The 25,468-nt window shown below is 35.5% G+C and overlaps 1 protein-coding gene across 2 annotated transcripts in view; it reads left to right on the plus strand.

The window, feature by feature from the left end:
• The first annotated feature begins 9,040 nt into the window (after positions 1-9,040).
• ano5b (anoctamin 5b) overlaps positions 9,041-25,468 on the plus strand; it is a 55,977-nt gene continuing 39,549 nt past the window's right edge. The window contains exons 1-2 of one of the 2 annotated variants that reach the window (XM_030163439.1): positions 9,041-9,331; positions 22,756-22,800. In XM_030163439.1, the coding sequence (XP_030019299.1) occupies positions 9,256-9,331; positions 22,756-22,800 (121 nt within the window). In that variant the 5' untranslated portion in view covers positions 9,041-9,255. The remainder of the gene's footprint in view (positions 9,332-22,755; positions 22,801-25,468) is intronic. The other variant, XM_030163440.1, reaches the window with a different exon arrangement.

A 25,468-nucleotide genomic window follows, 5' to 3' on the forward strand; every position in this document is an offset into this window, starting at 1 on the left:
AAAACTGTACTGCAGCTCTGAGATGACAGCTGCCTTTTCTTTTTTTTTCTTTTTTTTTTTTTTTTAAGAAACTATAAGCCTCTCAGATAAAATATGCTAAATCTTACATACATTATGAAGTACAAGATAAAAGTGCTGCTTAGCTCATGTTTTCAATGTATATGATAAGGTGATATTACACACATTGGTTTATGTGCCTTTATACAAGAGATTTATAAATTTTCCACTGAAAAGTACTTGTAAAGTGATTGTATTGTAATGTGCAGACAGTGTTTTGAGGTCGGTAGCTCTGGGACAAACTTTTTTTTTTATTCCTTTTGAGTATAACCCATTCTCTCATAGATCTTCACAATTTCACATTTTGACCCAAGACTGTATCTTGGAAACTACAACCAACCAACATTTTTTTTGACATATTTTTCTTTATCAGTGATTCCAACTGCTTTTAGTCTGGAGGCATTTTACTTGTAAACCAGTGTTTGTAATAAATCATCAATTCAAAATCAGAATCAGCTTTATTGGCCAATTTTGTGGACACAAATAAGGAATTTGACTCCACTTTATCCTTAGCTCTCACGTACTATAGAATAGATACTGTATGTGTATATAAATACAATAATAAAAGTAGGTCAAAATGTGTAAGATGAAAAAAGTTTGTTTGGGTTTTTCTTTCCACAAAACTGTAAAACAGTGTAACGACCAGGTACTATATGGACAATAGTGCAGCTATAAAAACCAAATGTGCATGTTATCCTTCAACAGGGGCTATGCTAATCTTTTCTGCTACTTAAGGAAGCCAAATCTATGGGAGAAAAAACACCATAATGTGAAAAGACACTTTTCTTCTACAGCTCTCTCCTCTCCAAACAAATCAAAAGACCAAGCATATGACCTGATGTTATTTCATGCTGTAATGGAAAGTTGATGCCACTTTTTCTACCCTGTGACTCTCCAACACTGAGAAGTCACAGTTTTTCTGCTGCAGAAAACACAGGCAGGAAGCAGACGTAGAAGCTGAACTACCATATGCTGACAGGTACTTGTGAATTTTTTGCCTGGTGACACTAAAATGCTACCAAGTAATTGTAAAATGAGATACAAACTGAAGTCTGTCTATCAAGGTTTGTTTCTGAGTCACTGAGTAACCAGTCAGTTTTAGCAGTAATGTTCAGATAATCAGTTCAGAGCAATCTCGCAGCAACTATGTAAGAATGACACAATGAAAAGCACACAAACTGTTACTTGTTGTGGATAACACAGTCAAGTAGGGTTAACCACATGTCTAACACATAGTGAGATTTCTCTATTTGTGAATGACAACTACAAGGCTATAATGTCATAAAATAAAAACTGAAATGCTACAAAGAAAAATTCAATCAGAGAATACAGGTTTAGATTTTAAAACTGGAAAATTACCAAGATCACAGCTCTTAATGAAAATTTCTCAGATGTTTGCTGACTTACTTTCAGTAGGTGCACTGAGACAAAAAGCATAAGAGTATTTTATGCAATGAAGAAAAAAAAAAGATTAGAATGATTAGAATTTGACATACAATGATTTCTGGAAGTCTCCCTGTGGTTATGTGTTCCTGAGCCCTTGTAGTGATTTCCATTACAGAATCAAGCCTGGGATTACTGTATCTCCATCTGAGGGACCGAAGATCACAGACCTCCAATAATGATTCTCCCTTGTGCACAGATTGCACAGACTGCACATTTCTCCAGAGTCTTGGAAACTTTTGATTATATTATGTTCTGTAGATGCTGAAATATTCAAATTCTTTATAATTTTACTGTGGGGAACATTATTTTGAAATTGCTACACAATTTGTAGATTTTTTTTTTTTAGGAAGATTGGTGAACATATACCCATCTTTACTTCTGAGAGACTCTGCCTCTCTAAGATGCTCATCTTATATCCAACCATGTTACTGACTCATTGACAATTCACATCATTATATGCAACATGTTTCTCACGCTGATCTCTAATGATACCACTATCTGCACAAGGACGGCTGCTACCCCTATATTTTCTTAGAATGGTGCATATTCTCAGTTTATTAGTAGTATGTTTTATGTATTATATTATAAATAACATATGAGATTTGCAAATCATTACATTCTGATTTATTTACATTTTACACAACATCAACACTGCTTTTTTGGAATCAGTCACTGTATGCTTTGGCAAAACTGCCTATGTGAGCAGTCCTACCTTATTTAATTGAACTAAATTTCTTTAACAGTCATAAGGAAGTCAACTGAAGAAGGGTTGTCCACTGAACATAACAGTACATACAGTATATCACAGTTATACTAATAGTACGCCAGACACCTATGCTACCTGTTAGCATGCTAGAACATCAACTAAAAGCTACAAGCTAACACTGGGAGAGTTAGCTTGCGCGCGAGTGTTAGCTTGTACATGAATAATCCAGTAAAACAAAAACCAAACTTTCCGCCGCTAAGCTAACACTAAGCAGAGGCAACAGAAGTACTAATTCACCTTTTTTCTTTTTTTTCACGAAGCGACAGATGTGAATTTTGTCTTACTTTTGCTGTTTTCTGATCATAACTTGGTTTTATATGACTCAAACTTCTGATGTTACGCCATTTTTTGTGTTACATTGAAATGATTCCGACTAGAAACAAATGGTCCAGGCCTTAACTGACTTTAAATAACCTACAAACAACATACACGTTTTTTAAAAAAGTAGGAATTCTGGCCTGTTACTGGCATATCATGTAAGCTAATCGTCCTCGGGAAGCCACAAAAACAAAACAGAATGTTAGAGCATACATCATTAATGTGTGACATGGTATCACACTATGGATTAAAGTATAGGACCAAAAGAATTGTGGAGTACCGTATTAGGGTCTCCATCAATTCCCCAATAAAGCTTCAGTGCAACTGCATCAGCACCCAATAGCCTATTTTCATCTGGAAATGTTTACCTATAGTCATCTGCTGAGTGCAGCATTAAAAACCATTATATAAACTATGTCATTAACCTCTGCTAATTGGAGCAGTGTGGTTTTCTAGTTGCTGAGGTGGAGGATGTATTCCCAAAGGTCTACTGAGAGAGGTTACAGAGGTCACAGGTTACAGATGATAATGATAATAGTTATTCAAAGGAGCTGCGATGCTGCAAAGACGATGTGATGTATTTGCAGATAGCTAAGAAACAGGCAAACAGGCCTAAAGTTACGTGGTGGTTGGATTATTCCATAGTTTTACTGAATTGCCCTGAACAGTCTAGTTAAATGTCAACATATATACTGTATATTTTTATGCAGGTGACTAAATGGAGAATTGTGATCTACAGCCACAAATGAAAAGGTGGGGATGGTGGAATTAGTGATTTTAATTTTGCTTTTTCTTTTGTATTTCACTATAATCAGTATGTGCACAAAATATTTAGTATTTTGTTTCCTGGTTAACTTCACAATCGGGCATGCAAGACATTCAAGAATAGGCTGGAATGGAAAAGCATTTACCCTTTTCTACAGTTGCTGTTTCTTTTCATAACGTTTCATAATGTTCATGGACTGAAGATGAGGCAAAATCTTGTTCCATAGCTTCTGTGAATAAGTCCTGCGGTGTGCAACCATCTGGGATCTTTGCTGCTCCCTGTTATGTTTCAAGATGCATCACATATTCTGTGTTGGGGAAAAATTGGGACCAGTTCAACGCCTACAGTACCTTCTTCCTCAGCCAGGCCTTTGTAATGTGGTTTTGCATAGTCTTCCTGAAATATGCATGGGCATCCCTGGAAAAATGTTATCTTAAATGCAGTGTTGTGGTTAGTGGTTTCTGAACTCACTGCTGATAACAGTCCCTTTTGTTTTCAGTATGGAGCACAATGCTTCTGTTTCTTACAAAAAAAAAAAGAAGAAAAGTCCCGGAATATGTCTTTGTCTGAGCACAATCCAGATCTCGATTTAATGATGCTCAAAATAATGCTCTAGAGCTGCACAAATCTTAAATTGCAGTCGTAATCCTATTATCAGCCTGTGCAAATAAATAAATAAATAAATAGATAAATAAATAAATAAAATGCAAAAAGCTTCATCTTAGAAGTCCAGATTTAGGATGATCTAGCAACATTTGTTAGCAACATTTAATAGACACTGTGTAAACATACATAATAAAAGTCATTACCTTTTTCCGTGTTTGTTTCTATCTCTAGTTTGACATTTATATGTGAATAATTCATCAAATAATTTACCTTGGTGACTGAATAAGTAGACCCAAATTAAATTCACACCCTAATCACAATATTGTCCGCAATCCCCCCCCCCCCCACAAGTCATGTTGCTCTACACCAGTGGTTCCCAACCTTTTTTGACTCATGACAACGTTTCAACATTAGAAATTTCTGGCAACCCAAGACATTCAAAACTGAGACTTTTTTTTTTTTTTTTTTTTTAAATAAAATGATTTTTTTTTTTGATCATGTAATAGTTTGCTATACTATGTTGCAAATAAACGTTAATTTTAGAGGACATCTAGACTATATAATATATATTATTATGGATAGAGGCAGAAAAGCCAGGTTGAGATTACTGCACAAAGTGAGAATTTTATTTTCCTTGGCCAGGGTATTTACAGTCAGTCCAGCTTGGATTTACAAGGCTGACAATTAATACTGAACAAACAAGAACTCAAACTATGAATTATGAAAGAGCTGCAGCATCTGAAACCGACCACAATGAATATTTGAAAGATAAACAGAACCACAGTGCTTCAGTTTCAGCTTCAGAGTTTGTCTTTTATGTATTGTGATTGTCTCTCTCAACTCACCATATATTTGTATTAGTAAGTTTTTTTATTTTATTTTTTATCAATTACTAGACATTGCAGGTGACTCCATTTGAATTCCAGGCGACCCCACATGGGGTCCCAACCCCAAGGTTGAAAAACACTGCTCTACACCTAACCTTTCCGTGGGGCTGTGTTACCAATTCTTGATTACAGTCGCCTGCTTTTTCATTATTTTTTCTCATTATTAGCCCTGTATTGCCCCTGTGCACACGTTTTCTTGATTGTGTTGCAGCCTAAATATGAGGAGTGAATGTATTGTACATGTACAAATGAAATCCAGTTAGAAATACACTACATTGTGCTCATACTGTCTACAGTAATAGTGTAAGTTATTAGTGCTTGTATAAGTATTTTATGTTAGCAAGACCTGTATTTGCCTCACATTGTGCGTCTACTGAGTACCATGGGGGTGAAACCTACTATATGAGAAATGCTGTAGACCCTGATAAATGTTTCACCTGTTCATTGTTTGAAGAGCCACAGGGAGGTTGGTATGTCTGAATAAGAAATGAGCTCCCCTGAAAACATGGCGGGGGTCTCTGAAATATTCACAACAGGCAAAATTATTTTTCTGGATCTTCACTATCACAGATCACGTGTAAACTTGGTTATTATTGTACGTACAAACCCATGACATGATGAATAAAAGCCAGATCAAGTGCTCATAAGCCACATGTACTGTATGTGTCATTTTTGACCATGTTTTTAGAAATAGAAATTTAAAGAATGAATATAAAACAGTGATTTGTTTCTTAATTCCATAAATGAATATAAATGTGTTCCTTTGCCTGGTCAGAAATGGTAGATGGGTGCAACATTTATAACATTTACAACATTTCAGAAGAGAAAATAACAATTTTGGTTGAGCATATATTCTGCCAGCAGTAAAATATAGGTAACTTTTACAAGTATTGTTACTAAATGAAGCACCTCCTTTTTTTGTTACCTCCCTGGACACAAAGCAGGCAGCAATGAATACTGTCCATCTTATCCTATAAAGACCCAAACATCCCCCCACGGCCAAAGCCATCTACTGGTCTGAAATGTTTAATAACTGTTGACCCACTAAATCTATCACTACATGTAAAAAATTGGCGTAAAATGTAGTTTATCATCTTTTCACGGTCATCAGATATGACCCATTTGGACCTTCAGAGACTCCATAGTTACCGTAGAAAGACTGTCATCTTCTACAACATTGATTCACCAGTAAAACCCATGGAGTTGGATTAATGACAGTGGATGGAGACACTTGGTTTATGTTCAGTTAATGATATATGTTAATAAAAAGTCACATTTTCTTCAGTTTTCTCTGTTTTTGATATAACCCTAAACTTTAATCTGAGGTTTTATAGACATCTACATGATCAGTGAATTAAATATTGGACAATATTTGATATATACTTAAAAATACAGACCATAATATTAGAATAAATCACAGGTGTCAAACATGCAGCCCGGGGGCCAAATCCGGCCCACCAAAGGGTCCAACCTGGCCTGTAGGATGAATTTGTGAAATGCAAAAATTACACTGAAGATATTAACAATCAATGGTGTCAAAATACCAGTAAAATATTATCATAATAACACATAAATAATGACAACCCCAAATTCTCTCTTTGTTTTTCTGCTGTAAAAAAGTAAAAGTACATGAAAATATTTACATTACCAAACTATACTTTTACAAAGAATGTGAATAACCTGAACAAATATGAACAAACGGAAATGTCTCAAGAAAAGTGAATGCAATTTTACCAATATTCTGCCTGTTAGTAAATGTTTTGTGCAATTGTAATGCACATGTGTAAACAATAAACTGATAAACCGAGGCAGAGTATTGTTAAAATTGCACTTGTTTTTCTTAAGACAATTCAAGTTGTTCATGTTATTCAGATTTTTAAGGAAACTTTGTAGATGTAAACCTGAACATAATATAATTTTACTTTTTTCACTGTTATTATTTTACTGGTCCAGCCCAGTTGAGATTAAATTGGGCTGAATGTGGCCCCTGAACTAAAATGAGTTTAACACCCCTGGAATAAATGGTGAGAAATCAATTAAGAAAGGTTAAAAATAGAGAAAAATTCATCTTGAAATTGCCACAAAAGTAACACTGGGTCTTTATTAGCCTGGTCAAATTAAGAATCAAGAACTGAGGATTAGGAATTATGAGTCTTCAAATTTGACATTTAGAATCCCCACATCTGGAGATACTTGGATTTTGTTTGACAGAAATGTAAAAATAACTAAAACCTTAGTGGAGAAAAAAAGGTTTCTTCTGATATGTATAGGTACAAATACATCAAATTGTTACTTGACTACAGTATTTAAGTGAAAGTACTTACTGTAGTTACATTGCACTAATTAACCCTTTCATGTATGAATTATGAGAACCTTAATCAAGATTTTTTTTTTTTCCTGAGTGTTTTTATTCCTCTTTAAGCATGAAAATTATCTTATGAACCTATTTTTCATTGAATTCCAAAAATGTCCACTCAGCCTGATACCATGTGTTTATTTTTCGAAGCAAAGACACATGTATTTACTGATGTACTGTGTGAAAACTATGAAATAAAAACAATTTTAATGCTGCTAATCTGACATTTTCTCACATTTGAACATACTCTAATACTAGTCACTACACACTTCATGTAAATAACATGCAAAAAAAGTATTTTTGTTAAAAAAAAAAACAAAAAAAATGTTAATTACAGTCTAATAACAATAACAAGCAATTGATTTACACTCAATCATGTTAGTGCAGATCAGGCTTATCAAGAAAAGCAAAGTTACAGTAATGGTCTGAATTATTATTAGGATAAAGTAAGACAATTATCAGTGTGAATCTAAGATTTTGCTTAGATTATATTATTTGTTTTATTATATTATTGTTATATAACCTGTGCTATCTTGTTATCTTGTTTTGTTTTTCCAACATTTCTTCTTGTAAATAGAGAAGGCATAAATAAGCTGCTGCTTCAGCCTACGCCTTTTCACCCATGTTTAATATAGAAATCCAAACTGTATGTATGTATACAGGGTGGGGAAGCAAAATTTACAATGAACATTTAGTTGTTTTTTCTCAGCAGGCACTACGTCAATTGTTTTGAAACCAAAAATATATTGATGTCGTAATCATACCTAACACTATTATCCATACCTTTTCAGAAACTTTTGCCCATATGAGTAATCAGGAAAGCAAACGTCAAAGAGTGTGTGATTTGCTGAATGCACTCGTCACACCGAAGGAGATTTCAAAAATAGTTGGAGTGTCCATAAAGACTGTTTATAATGGAAAGAAGAGAATGACTATGAGCAAAACTATTACGAGAAAGTCTGGAAGATACTATTAAAGAAGAATGGGAGAAGTTGTCACCCGAATATTTGAGGAATACTTGCGCAAGTTTCAGGAAGCGTGTGAAGGCAGTTATTGAGAAAGAAGGAGGACACATAGAATAAAAACATTTTCTATTATGTCAATTTTCTTGTGGCAAATAAATTCTCATGACTTTCAATAAACTAATTGGTCATACACTGTCTTTCAATCCCTGCCTCAAAATATTGTAAATTTTGCTTCCCCACCCTGTATATCATGTTCTGTTAAATGGACAAATAAATTACAACTACTGCTACTACTGTCAGTGTATGGGATGGTGCATAAGTGTCCACTGTGTTGGCTGATATGGAACTAAAACAACAAAACCCATGAATATACAAGAGAACAGCTGGAGAAGAACTGTCCACTGTAGTGACCAGTATGCATGAAAGGGTTAAAGTGTTCTCATTTCATGGGAATAAATAAATAAATAAATAAATAAAATACCTTAAAATGCTATAAAAGTGAAATGTGTGCTCTCTTGGCAGTTTTGTACACTGCACCACAATTACAAGATTAAACTCAATGCAGTCACAAGTCTAATTTATATATGCAGTATTATATTTGACCACCAGATGTCGTCTTTGCATCAACTCCTGCTGTTTTTTCTTTCCTCTCAGTTCTCTTACAGGTAAGCTTGTCCACATTAAAATCAGAAGAATCACCACTTCTCCTTTCCATTCTTTTCAAATAATAGGCATGACGAACTGAAAACTACACAGTCTGGTCTGTCTTTGTGTGTGTGTCCTAGTCTTGCAGCCTCCAGACGCACAAACACATCATTTTGCCGACGTAAAAGCCGTGGCCCCTCCCCTTTATCCGTGCCTGCCTGGTGTTCTCGGGTAGCGCCGGGTAGCTCTACAGGGTACAGTTACAGATCCTCGGTTGTGTTGTCCATAGGATGTATAAACACCCTTCAAACCTGGACTCATGATCGATCCTCCCTCTGATCCCCTCATGGTGGAGCCTTCATCAGCCTGACCACCCTCATCATCCTCAGTGTCATCCCCACAGTGTCTGAAAAGGTGAAGCGTCTGTCACCCCGTGGGCCGAGATGAGAAGAATAACGGGAAAAGCCAAGGATGAAACTTTGATCGAGCTGCAAAGCACCACGGATTCACAAACAGGAGGTAATGGAATAAAGATCCATGTGTGTGTGTGTATGGTGTGTGTGTGTGTGTGTGGGGGGGGGGGCAGGTTTATTATGTTTATTATTATCATGGGAATGTGTCAGTGCGTCGCCTTTATGCGTGTGTAACCAAACAACCCACTAGTGTACAGCTGTGATCCTAACCCTGCAAGAATAAACTCCAAATGACACCAATTAATTATTAAAACTGTCTTTTGTAGCAGTTCACCCTAATGGCATTTACAGAATTCATCTTCAACAGTCTGTAGTAACACTATTATTTACAGTCAGTGAAAACTTCCATGTAAAGTCTGGAGTTTATTATGACACTGAGGCTGTGTGTGGTGACGCCATCAACAGGGATCTGAGACCAGACAGGAGGATTTGGGTTAATTAGGGTCATCTTAGTCAGGAATCAGAAGCAGGGAAAACCCACCACTGCAAAAGAAGACTCGACCCAACACAGTGGAGTTTATTTAGACTTGTTTGTGTGTTATTTCACAGTAAGTTAATGAAGTCATCCCATGATACCTGAGGGTGGAAACAAACAAGATAAGTGTTTTCGTAGGGATCCAGTCACCTACTTTTACTGGTGTAATGTAACTATGATAAGTACTTTTACTGAAATGCAAATATGATGTACTGTACATCTTAATGGAAATCCTGTTTTTTTCCCTCTATTTTTAGTTACTTTTACTTTTCTGCAGATGAGGTGACTTGTATCAAAATTAAGGATGAAGTATTTAAGGGACAAAAGGATAAGGAATGAGGCTGTCTAAGGATTCCTTTAACCCTCCGGTATCCAGGTGTGCTTCTTAGGCACACTTTGCACTTTGTGTTAAAAAACTTCATATTATTTTTCACAATTTAAATAAGGTTAGAATTCAAAAGTTGTTCATTTTTGCATGATCTTTAAAATTCGGGCCACCAACTAAAATTTGCACATTGTAAACAAAAGAAAATTACAAGACTAGCATCTGTCTCCCAAGTGTGCCTATAACACACTATTTCTTCCATTATAACCACTGTTTTTGATCCGACAGCCATTAAGGCATAAATCCTGCTTTTACTGATATCTGGGCTTCATTTTAGAGGTGAGGGTCTAAATTAATTTATTAATGTTGTTAATGTTGCTGTTAATCATTGACATATGCCAGGCTGCAAAAATCAAATGAAATATAATCCAATTTTTATGTAGTATTTTGAAAAAAAAACCAAACAAACATATTTTGTGTTTTTTGCATCATAGAATGTAGTGACATCATGGTCAAAAGAGATCATTTAAAGGGTTTAAAAAATGTAAAATGAATGATTATTTTATATGTATGATTAGGGCTAACCTTGATTTACAAAAATAAAATCAAATTAGAGCAGAAAAATAAATCAATGCATAATATTTAATAATTTGATTTATAGGTGTGCATTTTACGCACACTTGGTGACAGATGCTAGTATTTTTGAACATTTGACTTAGCGCCAAAAATTATAATGCAAATTAACCAATGTTGCTGTTAATCATTGACATATGCCAGGATGAAAAAATCAAAGAATATGTGATCCACTTTTTATGTAGTATATTGAAAAAAAAAATTTTTGTGTGTTTTTTGCATCCAAAAAAATGTTGTTGTTTTTTTACATTACAAACACAGCATTTAAAGGGTTAAAAAAAATATGACAATTATTGAGTATTTGGTATTTTTATTTACGGCTCAAGTTGATGAAATAGAAAAAAGTGTAAAAGAATTAAAACCAAACTGTATGAAAAATTTTTTGACATTATTCCACAAGTGTGCGAAAAAGGCACACTTGGTGCTTAGTAAGGGCCTTGGTGGACTGGATACCGGAGGGTTAAGGGTTGTGTTTAACACTCTCCTCCTTCTTAAGCTTCACAGTTCTTAATTCTTAATATGATCAGGTTAGCCCTATAAACCCTGAGCCTAAAATGGTCCACCTGGACTTTTTTTCCTTATTTTGACTAACTACAAGGTTAGAACATGTGCTGGGAGTGAGTCCATTTGCCCCTTTTTCCAGATCTTTCAAAATCAAGCAGTCATTTACAATTTACTACATGTTATAATACTGATAAAACAGCTTCTTCTCCAGCTTCTAGTACAGATGTGAGTGAAATTAGTGTAATGATACAATAAAACCTAGAACGCACAATGTCTCAGGTTTCAGAAACCGTTGGGATTGTTCCAATTGCTCAAACAGTGAGAGTTGCAGCCATCCAAACTGCATATGCACAGGGTATGTCAGCAATGACATATCAGGCTTTAAAGGGTTAATCAGGATAAGATAAGCAGTATTCAAAATAAAGAGATAATTTACTTATGTAATAATAGTTGTAAAAGTTAACTATATTTTACTGCTGGTAGAAAATATGCCAAATAATAACTGGTTGTCTGTTCTGAGATATTGTAAATTGTATAAATGTTGCAGCTATCGGCTATTTCTTTAACAACAGATATCTGTTTATATGTGGAATTAAGAAACAAATCTCTGTTTTATGTTCATTCTTTAAATTTCTCTTTCTCAGAACATGGTTCAAAATGACACATACAGTACATGCAGCTTACGAAGCGCTTTATCGAGCTTTTAAACTCCAAATATGGATTCAGATATTGTGACTGAATGTCAGATTTCAGGACTTATTGTTCCTTTATTGTGTTGTGTTTAACATTCTCCTCCTTCTTAAGCTAAAACTGTTTAAACCCCTCTTGGATTAGCTGGGAAATTGCAGAATACGTTGTGACAAAGCTGAGAACAGCCTTTTCTTCTACAAACCTATGATTATTTTACAGAATATGATCCATTTCAATAGACTACACTACACAACTGCATATAAAACAGTTAAAATTAGCTCAGATTTAAAGATGCACTACAGTAAATCTAATATAAACACGAACGCAGTAGTACTATGAATCCAAAAAACATCAGCATCCTTTTGACTACATGCAAAACATTAACTTATCATGTAGTTTTGTCACAGTATAGTATTAGTATTTACATAATGAGTGACTTTGGATCAGTGTCATATTCCTGAATTTCAGTCAATAAGATTAAGCTGAATTAGTCAAAACTCGTTCTTGCTGTAAAATTCAAGAGGTGAATGTCTCAGCATATGAAATATGATTATCCCATTGTTTTTTAATGTAAAGCAAAGCTAACAGAAGGAACATGGTTTTAAGTGAAGCATTGTTCGGTCTTATGGGATCGTCCTGTCAGTGATAGTCAGGCTTCACTGACTCTCTGCTCAACAGAAACCCACAGATTGAACGTGTGTTCACTCGAATCCATCTGGACGTGAACAGTCTGGACAGTTTACTCGGTTACAAATATGCGTGTTCTTACAGATGTCAGCGTGATAAAACTAATGGCTCACCCTCATTTGTTGTTTTTATTGAATCTCTGAAGACACCAGAGGGTCAAAGGAGATTAATGGTCTCCACTTCACACAGTTCTCCATTTGCTGTGACAGTGGGGGGGATGTGGTCTTTTATAACCTGCATTATACGTCCCATAGCTCTCCTAACACAACAGTTTGAAGATCATGCTGTTTAGCGGCACCGAGCATTGTGGACCTGACAAAGAAATATAGAAATGTATTAATTAGAAGAGCTTCCACAGAAGTTCTGCTCCCATTAAGCTTTAATGCTTCCACAGAGTTCAGTCTTTCTGTGGTTGTTTCGTTTCTTCTCCAGAAACCATTACAAAGAAACATTCAGCTTTGTATTACTGAAAATATATTTCCAGTATTTAGGCTTTAATGGAAGGGAAATTGACTAAGGAATAAAGACAAATGGAAAGATTCTGTGGTTAAAACTGCCTCTCTGACATATTGTGAGACATTCACAATAATGCACGGGTGTCAAACTCATTTTAATTTGGGTGCCACATTCAAGATCTGAAGTGGGCCGAACCAGTAAAATAACAACAGCGAAAAAAGTACAAATACAAAATTTCCTTAAAAATGTGAATAACATGAACAACCTGATATGTCTTAAGAAAAATAATTGCAATTTTAACAATATTATGCCTCAGCTCAGGGCTTTCAAACTCATTTTGGTTCAGGGGCCATAATTAGCCCAATTTGATCTCAAGCGGGCCAGACCAGTAAAATAATGACTTAATTACCTATAAATAATGACAAATCCAAGTTTTTGTTTTTGTTTTAGTACAAAAAACCCCCCAATTAAATTATGAAATTATTTACATTTTACAAAAAAGATGCGAATAACCTGAAAAAACAGAAATTTCATTTGAAAACTTGGTACGATTTTAACAATATTTTGCCTCAACTTATTATTTATACGTGTACATTTACACACAATGTTACATAAACATTTGGTAACGGGCAGAATATTGTTAAAATTTTGGAGTTTGGAACTAAAATTTGAACAATTTCTACAATATTCCATCTCTTATGATTAACACAACTACAGATCACAGTGGATCCATAAATGCACAAAACATTTAGTAACAGGCAGAATATTGTTAAAATTGCACATTTCAGGTTGTTCATCTGTGGTTTTATTTATGTATTTATTTGCATTTTATTGTGAATTAATAGTTTTGTAAAGGTAAATATTTTCACAGTGTAATGTTATTTTTTTCACTTAATTTTTTTCCACAGAATTTTTCCCCAAGAAAATTTGTTGTCATTATTTATGGGTTATTGTGTTGTTATTTTTACTGTAGATCACATTGGTCTGTATGTGGAACCTGAACCAAAATGATTTGGACAACCTTGACTGTACAGATTAATTTTTGCACTTTCATCCCGCGGGCCAGAATGGAACCTTTGGCGGGCCAGATTTGGCCCCCGGGCCGCATGTTTGACACCTGTGCCTCAGCTGATCATTTACACAAATGCATTACATACAGATAACAGTGAATCTACAAAGACACAAAGCATATCGTTACAGGCTGAATATTGGTAACACTGTACTGATGATCATATTTGTTCAGGTTATTTACATGTTGGATAGTTTGTAAATTCTAATTTAACATTTTTTGCAGTAAAACAAAGAGAAAAAAAATGGATTTGTCATTTTTTTAATAGGTTTTTATGATAGTATTTTACTGGTCTGACCCACTTGAGGTCATATTGGTCTGTATGTGGAACCGGAGCTAAGATGATTTTAACATCCTTGATTGTTGATATCTACAGTGTAATTTTTGCATTTCACAAATTCATCCCACGGGCCAGATTGGACCCTTTGGTGGGCCAGTTTTAGCCCATGGGCCGTGTGTTTGGCATCGGTGGAATAAAGGATCACACTGTATTTAGATGAATCTCCTAATTTAGTTGAACAGTAGTCAATAATTTTTGATATCCTACCAGTTTATTCCTCTTTTCATCAGTGGCTCACACATGTGAAGAATTAAAATGTCCAATTCATATCTTTTTTTTGCACAATAAAGTCACAGTGTCAGTTATGTTTTAGAAGTACAGTCTACTCTCGTTATACCGCCAACTTCCGTTCACGGCCAAATTGGCGGTATAGCGAAAATGGCGTTACAATGGGTTGCGTCCATAATGTGCATGTCTTTACTATATGATGTCTATGCTGCCTCCGTTAACCCGTTCTAATTGCGTTTCTAAATAAATCTTGATTCTGTTATGTTGTAAGGGATCATTTAAAGTGGGGAAACATTTTAAGCATTATTATACCGTGTCGGGAAATGACACCCCATCATCTTGAGGCTTTGGCTTAATCCCACGTCCTCTTCCCGACATCCTGACCTACTGAGTGTTCTGCGATAAATGAACGGTGGCCGTTCCGTAGACCTACTCGTAGCTTGTCGCGATCAGCGTCTGGCACGTTTGTTTCAGTGCATTGTTAAAATTTATGTGTACTCGATGGCAATCACGCTGGCGGTATAACGGTCGGGAAATCAATGGTATAAGTGTTGTTTGTGCATGGAACTGGGCTGGCGGATGGCGATAGGCGGAAATGGTGGTATAACGGCGGGCGGTTTAATGAGAGTAGACTGTACGTTAGCTGAATTGGATTAATACGTGAAAAGCTGAGCCAAATGTCTAAATTATAAATATAAGGAGACGTTATGATTCACAACAGGTTAGAAATCCAACGTCCAAAATGAAACATAAGGTGGACATACAGGACAATATCCACTGATCCTTTATATCTAGGAGGATAGTGACATAATGATAGAAAATATGTTCTGATCCCTGTTTTTGAGATCTCAAGATGGCTTTTACATTAGGAGGGTCTGGTGTCTGGTGTTACCGTAAACAAATCTCTGATTGAATTACACAACTCTCTTCCTGAAGTGAAACAGTTATTGAATTAGTGATTTAGTGACTAAGCAAAATGTAAAGAAAGTTGAAACAGTTACTCTGCATATATCAGTTCAAGCATCTTGTTTATTTTACTCTGTGATGTGTATAAGCTGTGGATGGTTCTATTTATTTTATGAAATGTCGGTAACTTTGTTTTAAAGAGTTGCAAACTCCCACCAAAAATATGCTATGTAGCGCTAACAAAGTAGATTGAAAAGGCCTTGAAATTACTTAATACATTAGATTAAATCAGCAAAATACTGTATAGTGCAGGGGTGTCAAACTCATTTTAGTTCAGGGGCCATATTCAGCTAAATTTGATCTGCAGTGGGCCGGACCAGAAAAATAATAACATAATAACCTATAAATAATGACAACTCCAAATTTTTGTCTTTGTTTTAGTGTAAAAAAAACATTAAATTATGAAAATACTTACTTTTATACACTATCCAAAAAAAAAAAAAAAAAAATCTGAAAAAACTGAAATTTAAATTAAAAAATGTAAGAAAATTTAGTGCAATTTTAACAATATTATTCCTCCACTTATCATTTCTCCATGTGCATTATGGATCAGATCTACAAAGACATTAAACACTGAGGAACAGACAGAAAAATTGTTAAAGTTGTGCTTAATTTTCTTTAGACATTTCAGGTTCTTCATATTTGTTCAGGTTATTCACATTTTTCACATTTTATTGTCACAGGATAGTTTGTAAATGTAAATATTTTCATAATTACCTCCGCCAAGGAGGTTATGTTTTTGCCAGGGTTTGTTTGTTTGTCTGTCCGTTAGTGTGCAACATAACTCAAAAAGTTATGGACAGATTTTGATGAAATTTTCAGGGTTTGTTGGAAATGGGATAAGGAAGAAATTATTACATTTTGGTGGTGATCGGGGGTGGGGGGGCCCACGGGGGGGGGGCGCAGACCAGAAAATTTCATCAAAATCTGTCCATAACTTTTTGAGTTATGTTGCACACTAACGGACAGACAAACAGACAGACAGACAAACAAACCCTGGCAAAAACATAACCTCCTTGGCGTGGGGGGGCCCACGGGGGGGGCCACTGATCAGCCTTGGCGGAGGTCTGCGCTCTCCGAGTGCTTCTAGTTTAATGTTATTTTTTGCACTAAAACAAAGAGAAAAAAAAGTTGTTAATTCTAGATTTTTTTTACTTAATTGAAGATTTTTTTTTTTGCTTAACTGAAGAATTTTTTTTTGGCTTAATTCAAGATGTTATTTAACTTAATTGAAGATTTTTTTTGGCTTAATTCAAGATTTTTTGCTAAATTTGAGATTTTTTTTTTTTTGCTTAATTGAAGATTTTTTTTTTACTTAATTGAAGACTTTTTTTTGCTTAATTGAAGTTTTTTTTTAACTTAATTGAAGATTTTTTTTTTCTACTTAATTGAAGATTTTTTTTGGCTTAATTCAAGTTTTTTTTTTTTTTTTACTTAATTGAAGATTTTTTTTGGCTTAATTGAAGATTTTTTTAAAACTTAATTGAAGATTTTTTTTGGCTTAATTCAAGGTTTTTTGCTAAATTTGAGATTTTTTTGGCTTAATTGAAGATTTTTTTTACTTAATTGAAGACTTTTTTTTGGCTTAATTGAAGATTTTTTCCTTAATTCAAACTATTTTTTTTTTTTTTTTTTGCTTAATTCAATTCAAGACTGTGGAATTTTTGCACTTGGCAAAAACATCCCAGGGGCCGAACTGGACCCTTTGACGGGCCGCATTTGGCCCCCGGGCCGCATGTTTGACACCCCTGGTATAGTGTATTCTAATAAAAGATCTATAACACATGTCACCTTTGCTGTAATATCAAGTTGTGATTGTGTAACTCTAAACGTCTCACTGTTGTGATACAAATCAGTCTTGCAGCTCTAATAACGCTTAATCAGTAAAAGACCATAAAGGGAAAAAATAAAACCTAGAATTTCCCCATTATTCGTGTTAGCGTTGAGTGCTTTGAGTGAACATAATGAGTTCTCAATCAAACCTGTACTCATTTCTAATTCCTGACTTGTTTATGGTGTTAATCAGTGAGTGTTGTTCATTAAAGACACAGCATGTGTTTGTTTATTTAGAGCCAACTGAGCGGTAATAGACTGACCTCTGTGTGTACAGCCTTTGTCAGGGCTGTTATCGGGGCAGACCTTCGGCCACACACCAAAGAGGAAACATTTGTAGAAGAGGAAGAGGGCTTTCCTCACCTTGTTGTATCGGTGCAGAGTATTGTTCCCAGCTGCTCAAACACTGATTTATAGACAGACGAGGCTGGCTTCTTACTGCTTAACCAGCCACAGACGTGATGTCATACACAGTAGACACTTTTTTGACAGCTTTATTTAGCAAATCTCTAATTCACACTGTCTTGTCACTGTGTTTAGTTTATTTAGTTTATTAGTTTATTGTATCGTGGACAATCCCAATTACTTAACGGTATCAATAACAGTAAAAAGGGGCAGCTTTAGCCGACATGGCTAGTATCCTGCTGTAGTCCCTGGCCTGCTGACAATAGGCACCCTAAAAAAAAACAATATATTACAGCACATTAATTAAAAAGAGAGAGTTAAGACAGCTAAGAGACAAGATAAATCAATAAAGACAAAAAAGATCAAATAGAACAGTATAAAAAAGATTAAAGAGAACAGTGTCCTCTGTTAATTGTGCTTAATAGTAATAAGTTAATGGGTTTGTTTCCATTTAAGGTGATCTCAGTCTGTTCTCTGCAGCCTGAGCTATGAAGTCATCTTCCAGTCAGAGGTGAAGCAGAGAAAGAGTTGCTATGGAAACAAGCCCTGTGATTGTATTACCCTTTTTGATGGGAGCATGATACTAAATAAGAGATGGAAAAGGCCTCAGCTGAGATTTCCTAACCGCAAAGTGTAAAGAAGAACTAAAGTTGAATGATTTGGAGTAATTTTTTTGTTGCTAAAGCAGAGTTGATTAAAAACAAATGTTCCGATCTAAATTAAGCTCTATTTTTTCCCTTGATTTGTATGTCGAGGATATGAGAAGGGAAGACAAACACTCTTGCAGCCCATGAAGTGATGTTTTATTGATGAGGTCTGGTTATAGAACAGCTGAACAGTGCCATGGGTCTTGTTGTTCTATAGCGCTGTACTGTATCTGATGGTGGAAACTGTCTAATCAGATTATATGGCAACAAAGCCTTTAGAAACACAGACATGCTTTTACCCTGTTGCAGCCTCACATGAGTAGTATAAAACTAACCAGGCTGAAGGTCCAGTATCATCAAATAACATAAGAAAGCTATGTTCTGCGTTCAAATCATCAAAGACTTTCTCTCATAAAGACTTGATGTCTTGAAAATGATAGACAGCTTGTATCCTCATGTATGGGTTCGTGGTATTCTTGTACTGCTCAGACTTTCCGGGGATTGTCAAAGAGCCCTCCCATTTTGCATTGTCCTGAAGATAAGAAAGGTCATTTACAGTGCCAAATGCAGCTTACTTACTTTTATATTAAGACTTTAACCCTTTCATGCACAAATTATGAGAACCTTTATCAAATTTTTTTCCTGAGTGTTTTTATTCCTCTTTAGGCATGAAAAAAACAATGCAATTGAAAAATTTCTTCTGAAAAATAAATTTAATAAATAAATAAATAAAAATAATTTTTAAAAAAAATTCAAAAATACATTAAAAAAAAAAACAATTAAAAAAAAAAAAAATTATGAACCTATTTTTCATGAAGCTGCAAAAATGTCCACTCAGCAGGACACCACATGTTTAATTTTTGATGCACAGAAATATGTATTTACTGATAAATTGTGTGAAAACTATGGGGAGGGCTTGTGATTCTGGGGGTTTATGCTCAGGAGAGATCTACATAATGTTACCAATTCATGTCAGAAAAGATATGTAGTGTCTTAAAACTTTAATAAAGATATGTGTAAAAAAAACAAACAAAAAAAACAAACAAAAAAAAGAACAACAAAATCCATGAATATACAAGAGAACAATTATAGAATAGCTGTCCACTGGAGTGACCAGTATGCATGAAAGGGTTAAAGTCACTACTAACTAGTGCTGGGCAATATGGAAAAAAAATTCTATCACAATATTTTTTTTCAGACATATCGATATTTTTGTCAAGCTTAAATTTTCTGTTACCCAGTTGTGAAGACATCAGAAGGTTATTTTTGATTTAAATATAACTTAATGTTTGTACATGACAGATGAGCTGAAGCACATTATACAACAGTTTCAGATAAATAAAACAGGTACGTATATTTAAAATGAAACTAAAAGTCTGACCAGGAGCCAAAAGCTTTCAAGTTTTAAAATAGAACACAAACAAAACGGACCATCTTCACGAGACAATACCGGGGTTATATACATGAAGGGGTGCATTCCGTGACTGTCGTAACTACCGTAACTGGCGTAAACCGAAAATGAAACTTAACACGCTTTGAACGTATGACTCCCAGCTTCTGTGCCTGTGTGACGGAGCAACACCGTCACTGAGCGTCAGCTGTCTCCTGCTGAGAGCGAAGATCACACAAACCGGCACCGCACACACATACAGGCACGTGCACACACACATTCACGTCGAACAGTCTCTCCCCGTCTGTATTTGTAATCATTCATCAGTTTCGCCGCTCACACTCTCCTCCCCGTCCTAACAATAGCGCAACCGAGGGTGCACACTTGGGAGCTTTTTCAGGTAATTGCATACATATTTACAACAGTTTTCAATCACTTACCTGTGTCTGTCATGCCCCGCTGCGCTGTTTGAGTTAAAAGAACGAAGGGTCACTTTCGGGTCAGTACTATAGAGGAAATCTCACAGGATTTTCACATCACGTGATATGTTGTGCTGTATTGTTTTTGGTTTTCTCTGTTTTTATCTCAAGTAATAAGGTATTCTGGTTGGATAATTAATTAGAAAATCATTTGAAGTATTAAGTGTTGAATGGTTATTTCTGTTGTGAATAATTATGTTTAAAAACACTGTTAAAAATATGTTTCGTAAAAAAGTCTTTAATTGACCGGCCCAGTAGGAGGGGCTTAGTGTTTAAAAGACGACTGCTGAAGCTCTAGTGTTCAGTGTTGGCTGGGTTGCAGAGCTGACAACTGTGCCTGTTGATTGTTTAACTTCTGTGATTGTCGTGAGTTATTGGAGGACTCTGCTCTGATGTGTTTTTTTCCTCGTGTTTTGCAAATAGTGTTTTTTTTTTTGTTTTTCCATTTTTTTGACTTCACTTTGTATATCTATTACACTCCACTTTTGGGAGGCCGACGGCAAATAAATCACCATCATCTTTTTTTGTACCTTCAACTACACCTGGGGTGTTATTTTTGAGCAGTGTGGGAATGAACCCCACGACAGCCTGTTGTACGCTGGAGCTTACACAAAATTTTCACGATGTGTTCCGCTTCAAGGTTTGTGTAGAAAGGCGTTCGCGTTCTTCACATAGGCTACATGTATTCATTCGGTACACCTCCATATACAGTAGTATTGAAGGTCCCGAACCGAAATCACACCCTACTTTTCAGTAACCCGGTCGCCCGAGTTCTTGGTCGCATTTTCTCCCAAGGGAACACTCATTACCTCCCGCTGCCAAACATTAGCATGTGTGCTGTGGCTGCTCTTACACCTGTGCTGTGAGCGTCAGCCTAACTTGACGTGGCTCTAGTATGATTGGTTCAGTGAGGTACTACTTAATTTTGATTGGCTGTCAAAACATGGACGAATGAATTCTATCGATATTGTATTGAGCATGTTCTATTGAGGAAAAGTTATTTAACCCTTTCATGCATGAATTGAGAACCTTAATCAAAATTTTTTTTTCTTGAGTGATTTTATTCCTCTTTAGGAATTTAAACAACAATGCGATTGATTTTTTTTTTTTTTTCATGGCGTTGCAAAAATGTCCACTAAGCTGGACACCATGCATTTAATTTATGAAGCAAAGAAACATGTATTTACTGATATACTTTGTGAAAACAAGGAAATAAAACTATTTTAATGCTGCTAATCTGATGTTTTCTCACATTTTAACATACTCTAATACTAGTCATTACTCATTTCATGCAAATAATGTGCAAAAAAAAAAAAAAAACAACTTTGTTGTTAATTACAGTCTAATAATAACAATAACAAGCAATTGATTTACACTCAAACATGTTAGATCAGGTTTATCAAGAACAGCAAAGTTACAGTAATGCTATCAAATGTATTGTATGGGATGATGCATAAGTGTCTAATGTGTTTGCTGATATGAAACTAAAATAATAAAATCCATGAATATACAAGAGAATAGCTGTAGAATAACTGTCCACTGTAGTGACCACTGTGCATGAAAGGGTTACTATATGTCATTATCGTTTTATCGCCCAGCCCTAGTTACTTGGTAAATAAATATGTTCCCACCTTATGTTGTATGTGGCTTATATGGGTCAATTGTAGTGGTGATGCTATAAATAGCTCTTTCTTTATTCCTCTAGAGCTCCTAACAAAATTCACTGCAGTATATGCATTTGCAGCCTGTGAGCAGACCTGACAGGAAATGTGGGGAGTGAGATAGAAGTGACGGCATGTCAACACATAAGTTTGGTTTGATGTCAGGATGTTGTGGTTGCACAGTGCTATGACATGGTGAACACTAAGCACTCAGGACCACATTCACTCAAGTGTATTTCCAAAAATGTTCTTTTCCAAAGCTGTTGTTAGTTTATATTTGTTGACAATAACTTGAATATATCTGTGTATGTGGGCGGGTCACCTCAGTGTCCCTTCGGTGAAAAGGCCACACTGTAAGTGGTTAATTTTTGAGTCAGTTGGTGCCGTGAAAGGGAGACACCAACGCAGCCTGTCTGAGTCATAATAACTTTTGGTGTGTTTATGAATCAGATGTGCACTGCTTGTTTTCAGGTCAGCAGCTCTGCTTTAGTAGAAGCTGCTCTACAGATGAAACATATACAACATCAAATGTACCGCTGAGCTCTGGTTGTTTTGAACTGATGAGGCTAAGTAGTCCCTGGACTCTTATTGGCAAAGAAGTGAACAAGCACGTAACATCAACTCTACTGCAGTTTAATGGAAGCTCCTAACTCACATCTGTCTGTCTGTGTGTCCTTTAAAGATGGTCCTGCAGTGCTGACCGCGTTCAGGATAAACCTGCGCTCAGGTACGGGCAGATCAGAGGCTTTGTGTCACGCCTGTCTGTCCGTCTGTCCGTCCTCTCATCGTCATGCTTTTGTATTCCTCTTTTCATCTACCGTCCTCAGCAGTGGACCATATTTCTGTTTCTGTTCTGCCTGTTAATTCCACACTGCCTTCCGGTTAGTCTGCTAATCCGACCCAGATGTGTGTGTGTGCTTGTCTAGTCTTTTAGCCTGCTTCTCATCTCTGATTGTATCTGCAGAGCTTGGCTTTTAATAATTAAGTGTTCTCTGTTTTGTAGTCAGGACACAAGTGTTAACTGTGCTGTGATGCATGAACACACAGTCGGGCGTACATCAGGGAATTCAACCATACATCATCTGCTGGTAAATCATCCAGATTCGTCAACAAATGACAGATTTTACTACTGTTGTTGTTAGCTGTCACTTTAGTATCTCTGGTATTCTTATGAGATAGTTGTGGTGTGGGAGATAGAGCGAGTCCCTCACAGATTATAAAGTTAGTGGTTCAACGCCGCCCCTGCCCACATGATAAAGTGCCCTTTGGCAAGACACTGAACCCTGAGCTTCTCCTAAAGCCTGTAAAGAACTTTGACTGTCAATAAGACAGAAAAGTACCAGAAGAATGCAGGCCATTTATTATTGATCACATCATATCAGTGATCAATTTGTCCAGACCAAAAGATCATGTGATGATATATTGATGTGAAACCATGAACCTCTGTCTTCTCACCTCTGATAAAAATGTAGATGAATCACAGCCAAACTATAACAAGTCTTTCTGTATTTCTTTTATGTCTGGAGGTTTACGCTGTGTGTGTTTGTCTGTGTGTATTGGCTTTAGGGATGTAACGATATGAAAATTTCATATCACGGTTATTGTCACCAAAATTATCACGGTTATCATTATTATTGTGGTATTATTGAAATTGTGCTCAACATGATCAAAAAGTACTTATACACACACTGAAAGATTTTAACCAAGTTGTATTTAAAGACAAAAAAAAAAACAAATAAAATAATAGGCACAGTGCACTTTCTGCTGGCAGAAACATTCAAATATTAACCCTTAGTGGTCTGAGCCTATTTTGGCCGTTTTTCAGTACTTCTGATTTAGCCTTTATATACTATAGAAACAAATGTTTACTATACCCATGTTTGGTATCTTTTTTTTTTCAGCACAACTTCATCTACAGGGTGTCCCATAAGTCTCCATACATAGGAAAAATAAACGTTTCTTGACATAAACCATTTTTATTTATATAATATGCTCTATATGACGGCCATTTTGTCAGGAACAAATTGATCCAAAACACTTCCTGTTTTTTTGAACTTGACAATAAGTTTTGCCACAGTGTCGTGTGTGATACTCGTCCCATGTTTTCTGTTAAATGCGCTTGCAACCATACGACTGCTTGCTGAACCGGCCATCAGGATGATTTCAATTCGTTGCTCTTTATTCAAATGCATTCTTTGGGTTATCTGAAATATAAAGAAATACATGTTAGAACCATATATGTATGGAATGTATTATGTCTCCTATGTATGTAGACTTATGGGACACCCTGTATATCATCTGCCAATTATTTTTTCACTTTAACCTACTATAAAAACATAAAAGGCCAGAAAACACACACACAAAAAAAAAAATCGGATTTGAAAAATTTATTGCATAAATAACACAAAGATGCTTAACGAACCTTTTCAGAGACTTTAAAAGTGAATATTGGTTCCAAATATTAGGTATATAAAATCAAAATTATAATAAATTATAACTATATTCAAATATTTGACAGAAAATCATAGCTTTACATAGGGTTTTTTCCCCTAAAAGTGCGGTAATCAAACACAGTTATCATGATAATTAGAATTTAAACAGTAATACTAACTGTCTGCAATTTTACCGCGGTTTATCGTTATACCGGTAATTGTTACATCCCTAATTGGCTTGTTGTTTTTGTCTGACTTGAAACTCTGTATTTTTACCAGCGTATGGCTGAAGGGGTATTGTAATCGTTTTGTCGTCTGTTCGTCCATCTGTCTGTCCATTCAACAACATAATCGCATTATCTGAAGAATGCATTGCGATATCTGCACCAAATTTATACTGTGGATGCATCTTGGCATGGAGCAAAAGCCTATTGAAAATATATGACCTTGACCTACTTTTTCAAGGTCAAATGGCCTTGTGGTTTATTAAATTATAATATCTGAGTACTTTCAAATAATAATAATAATAATAATAATAATAATAATAATAATAATAATACATCAGTTTTATATAGTGCTTTTCTAAGTACTCAAAGACGCTTTACAATAAACAACCAAGGGACAAACATACATCCAACGGGTAAACAGATAGGAAGTTAATACTAAATGATAATCGAAGAACAAATACAGAGACAAATACTGACAAAAGAAAAACACACAAAAGAAGGTAGATGAGAGTGGAGGAGGTTGAACGGGCGGTCAGTTTTCGAATGATGATCTGAAGAGGTGGGATTTGAGTTGGCTTTTGAAATATGTATGCAATAAGTTTTACACAAAGACAGTCTAATCTAAATTATAGAGCAGTAACTTCCAACAGAATCTTACAGTATATTTGGCTGAAGGGGATTAAAAGTGGGCAGCAGGTTATGTTTGTTTGATGTTATTGCAATAATTACTGGTACG

Source organism: Sphaeramia orbicularis, chromosome 3 (assembly GCF_902148855.1).
Source record: "Sphaeramia orbicularis chromosome 3, fSphaOr1.1, whole genome shotgun sequence".
Classification (NCBI taxonomy): Eukaryota; Metazoa; Chordata; class Actinopteri; order Kurtiformes; family Apogonidae; genus Sphaeramia; species Sphaeramia orbicularis.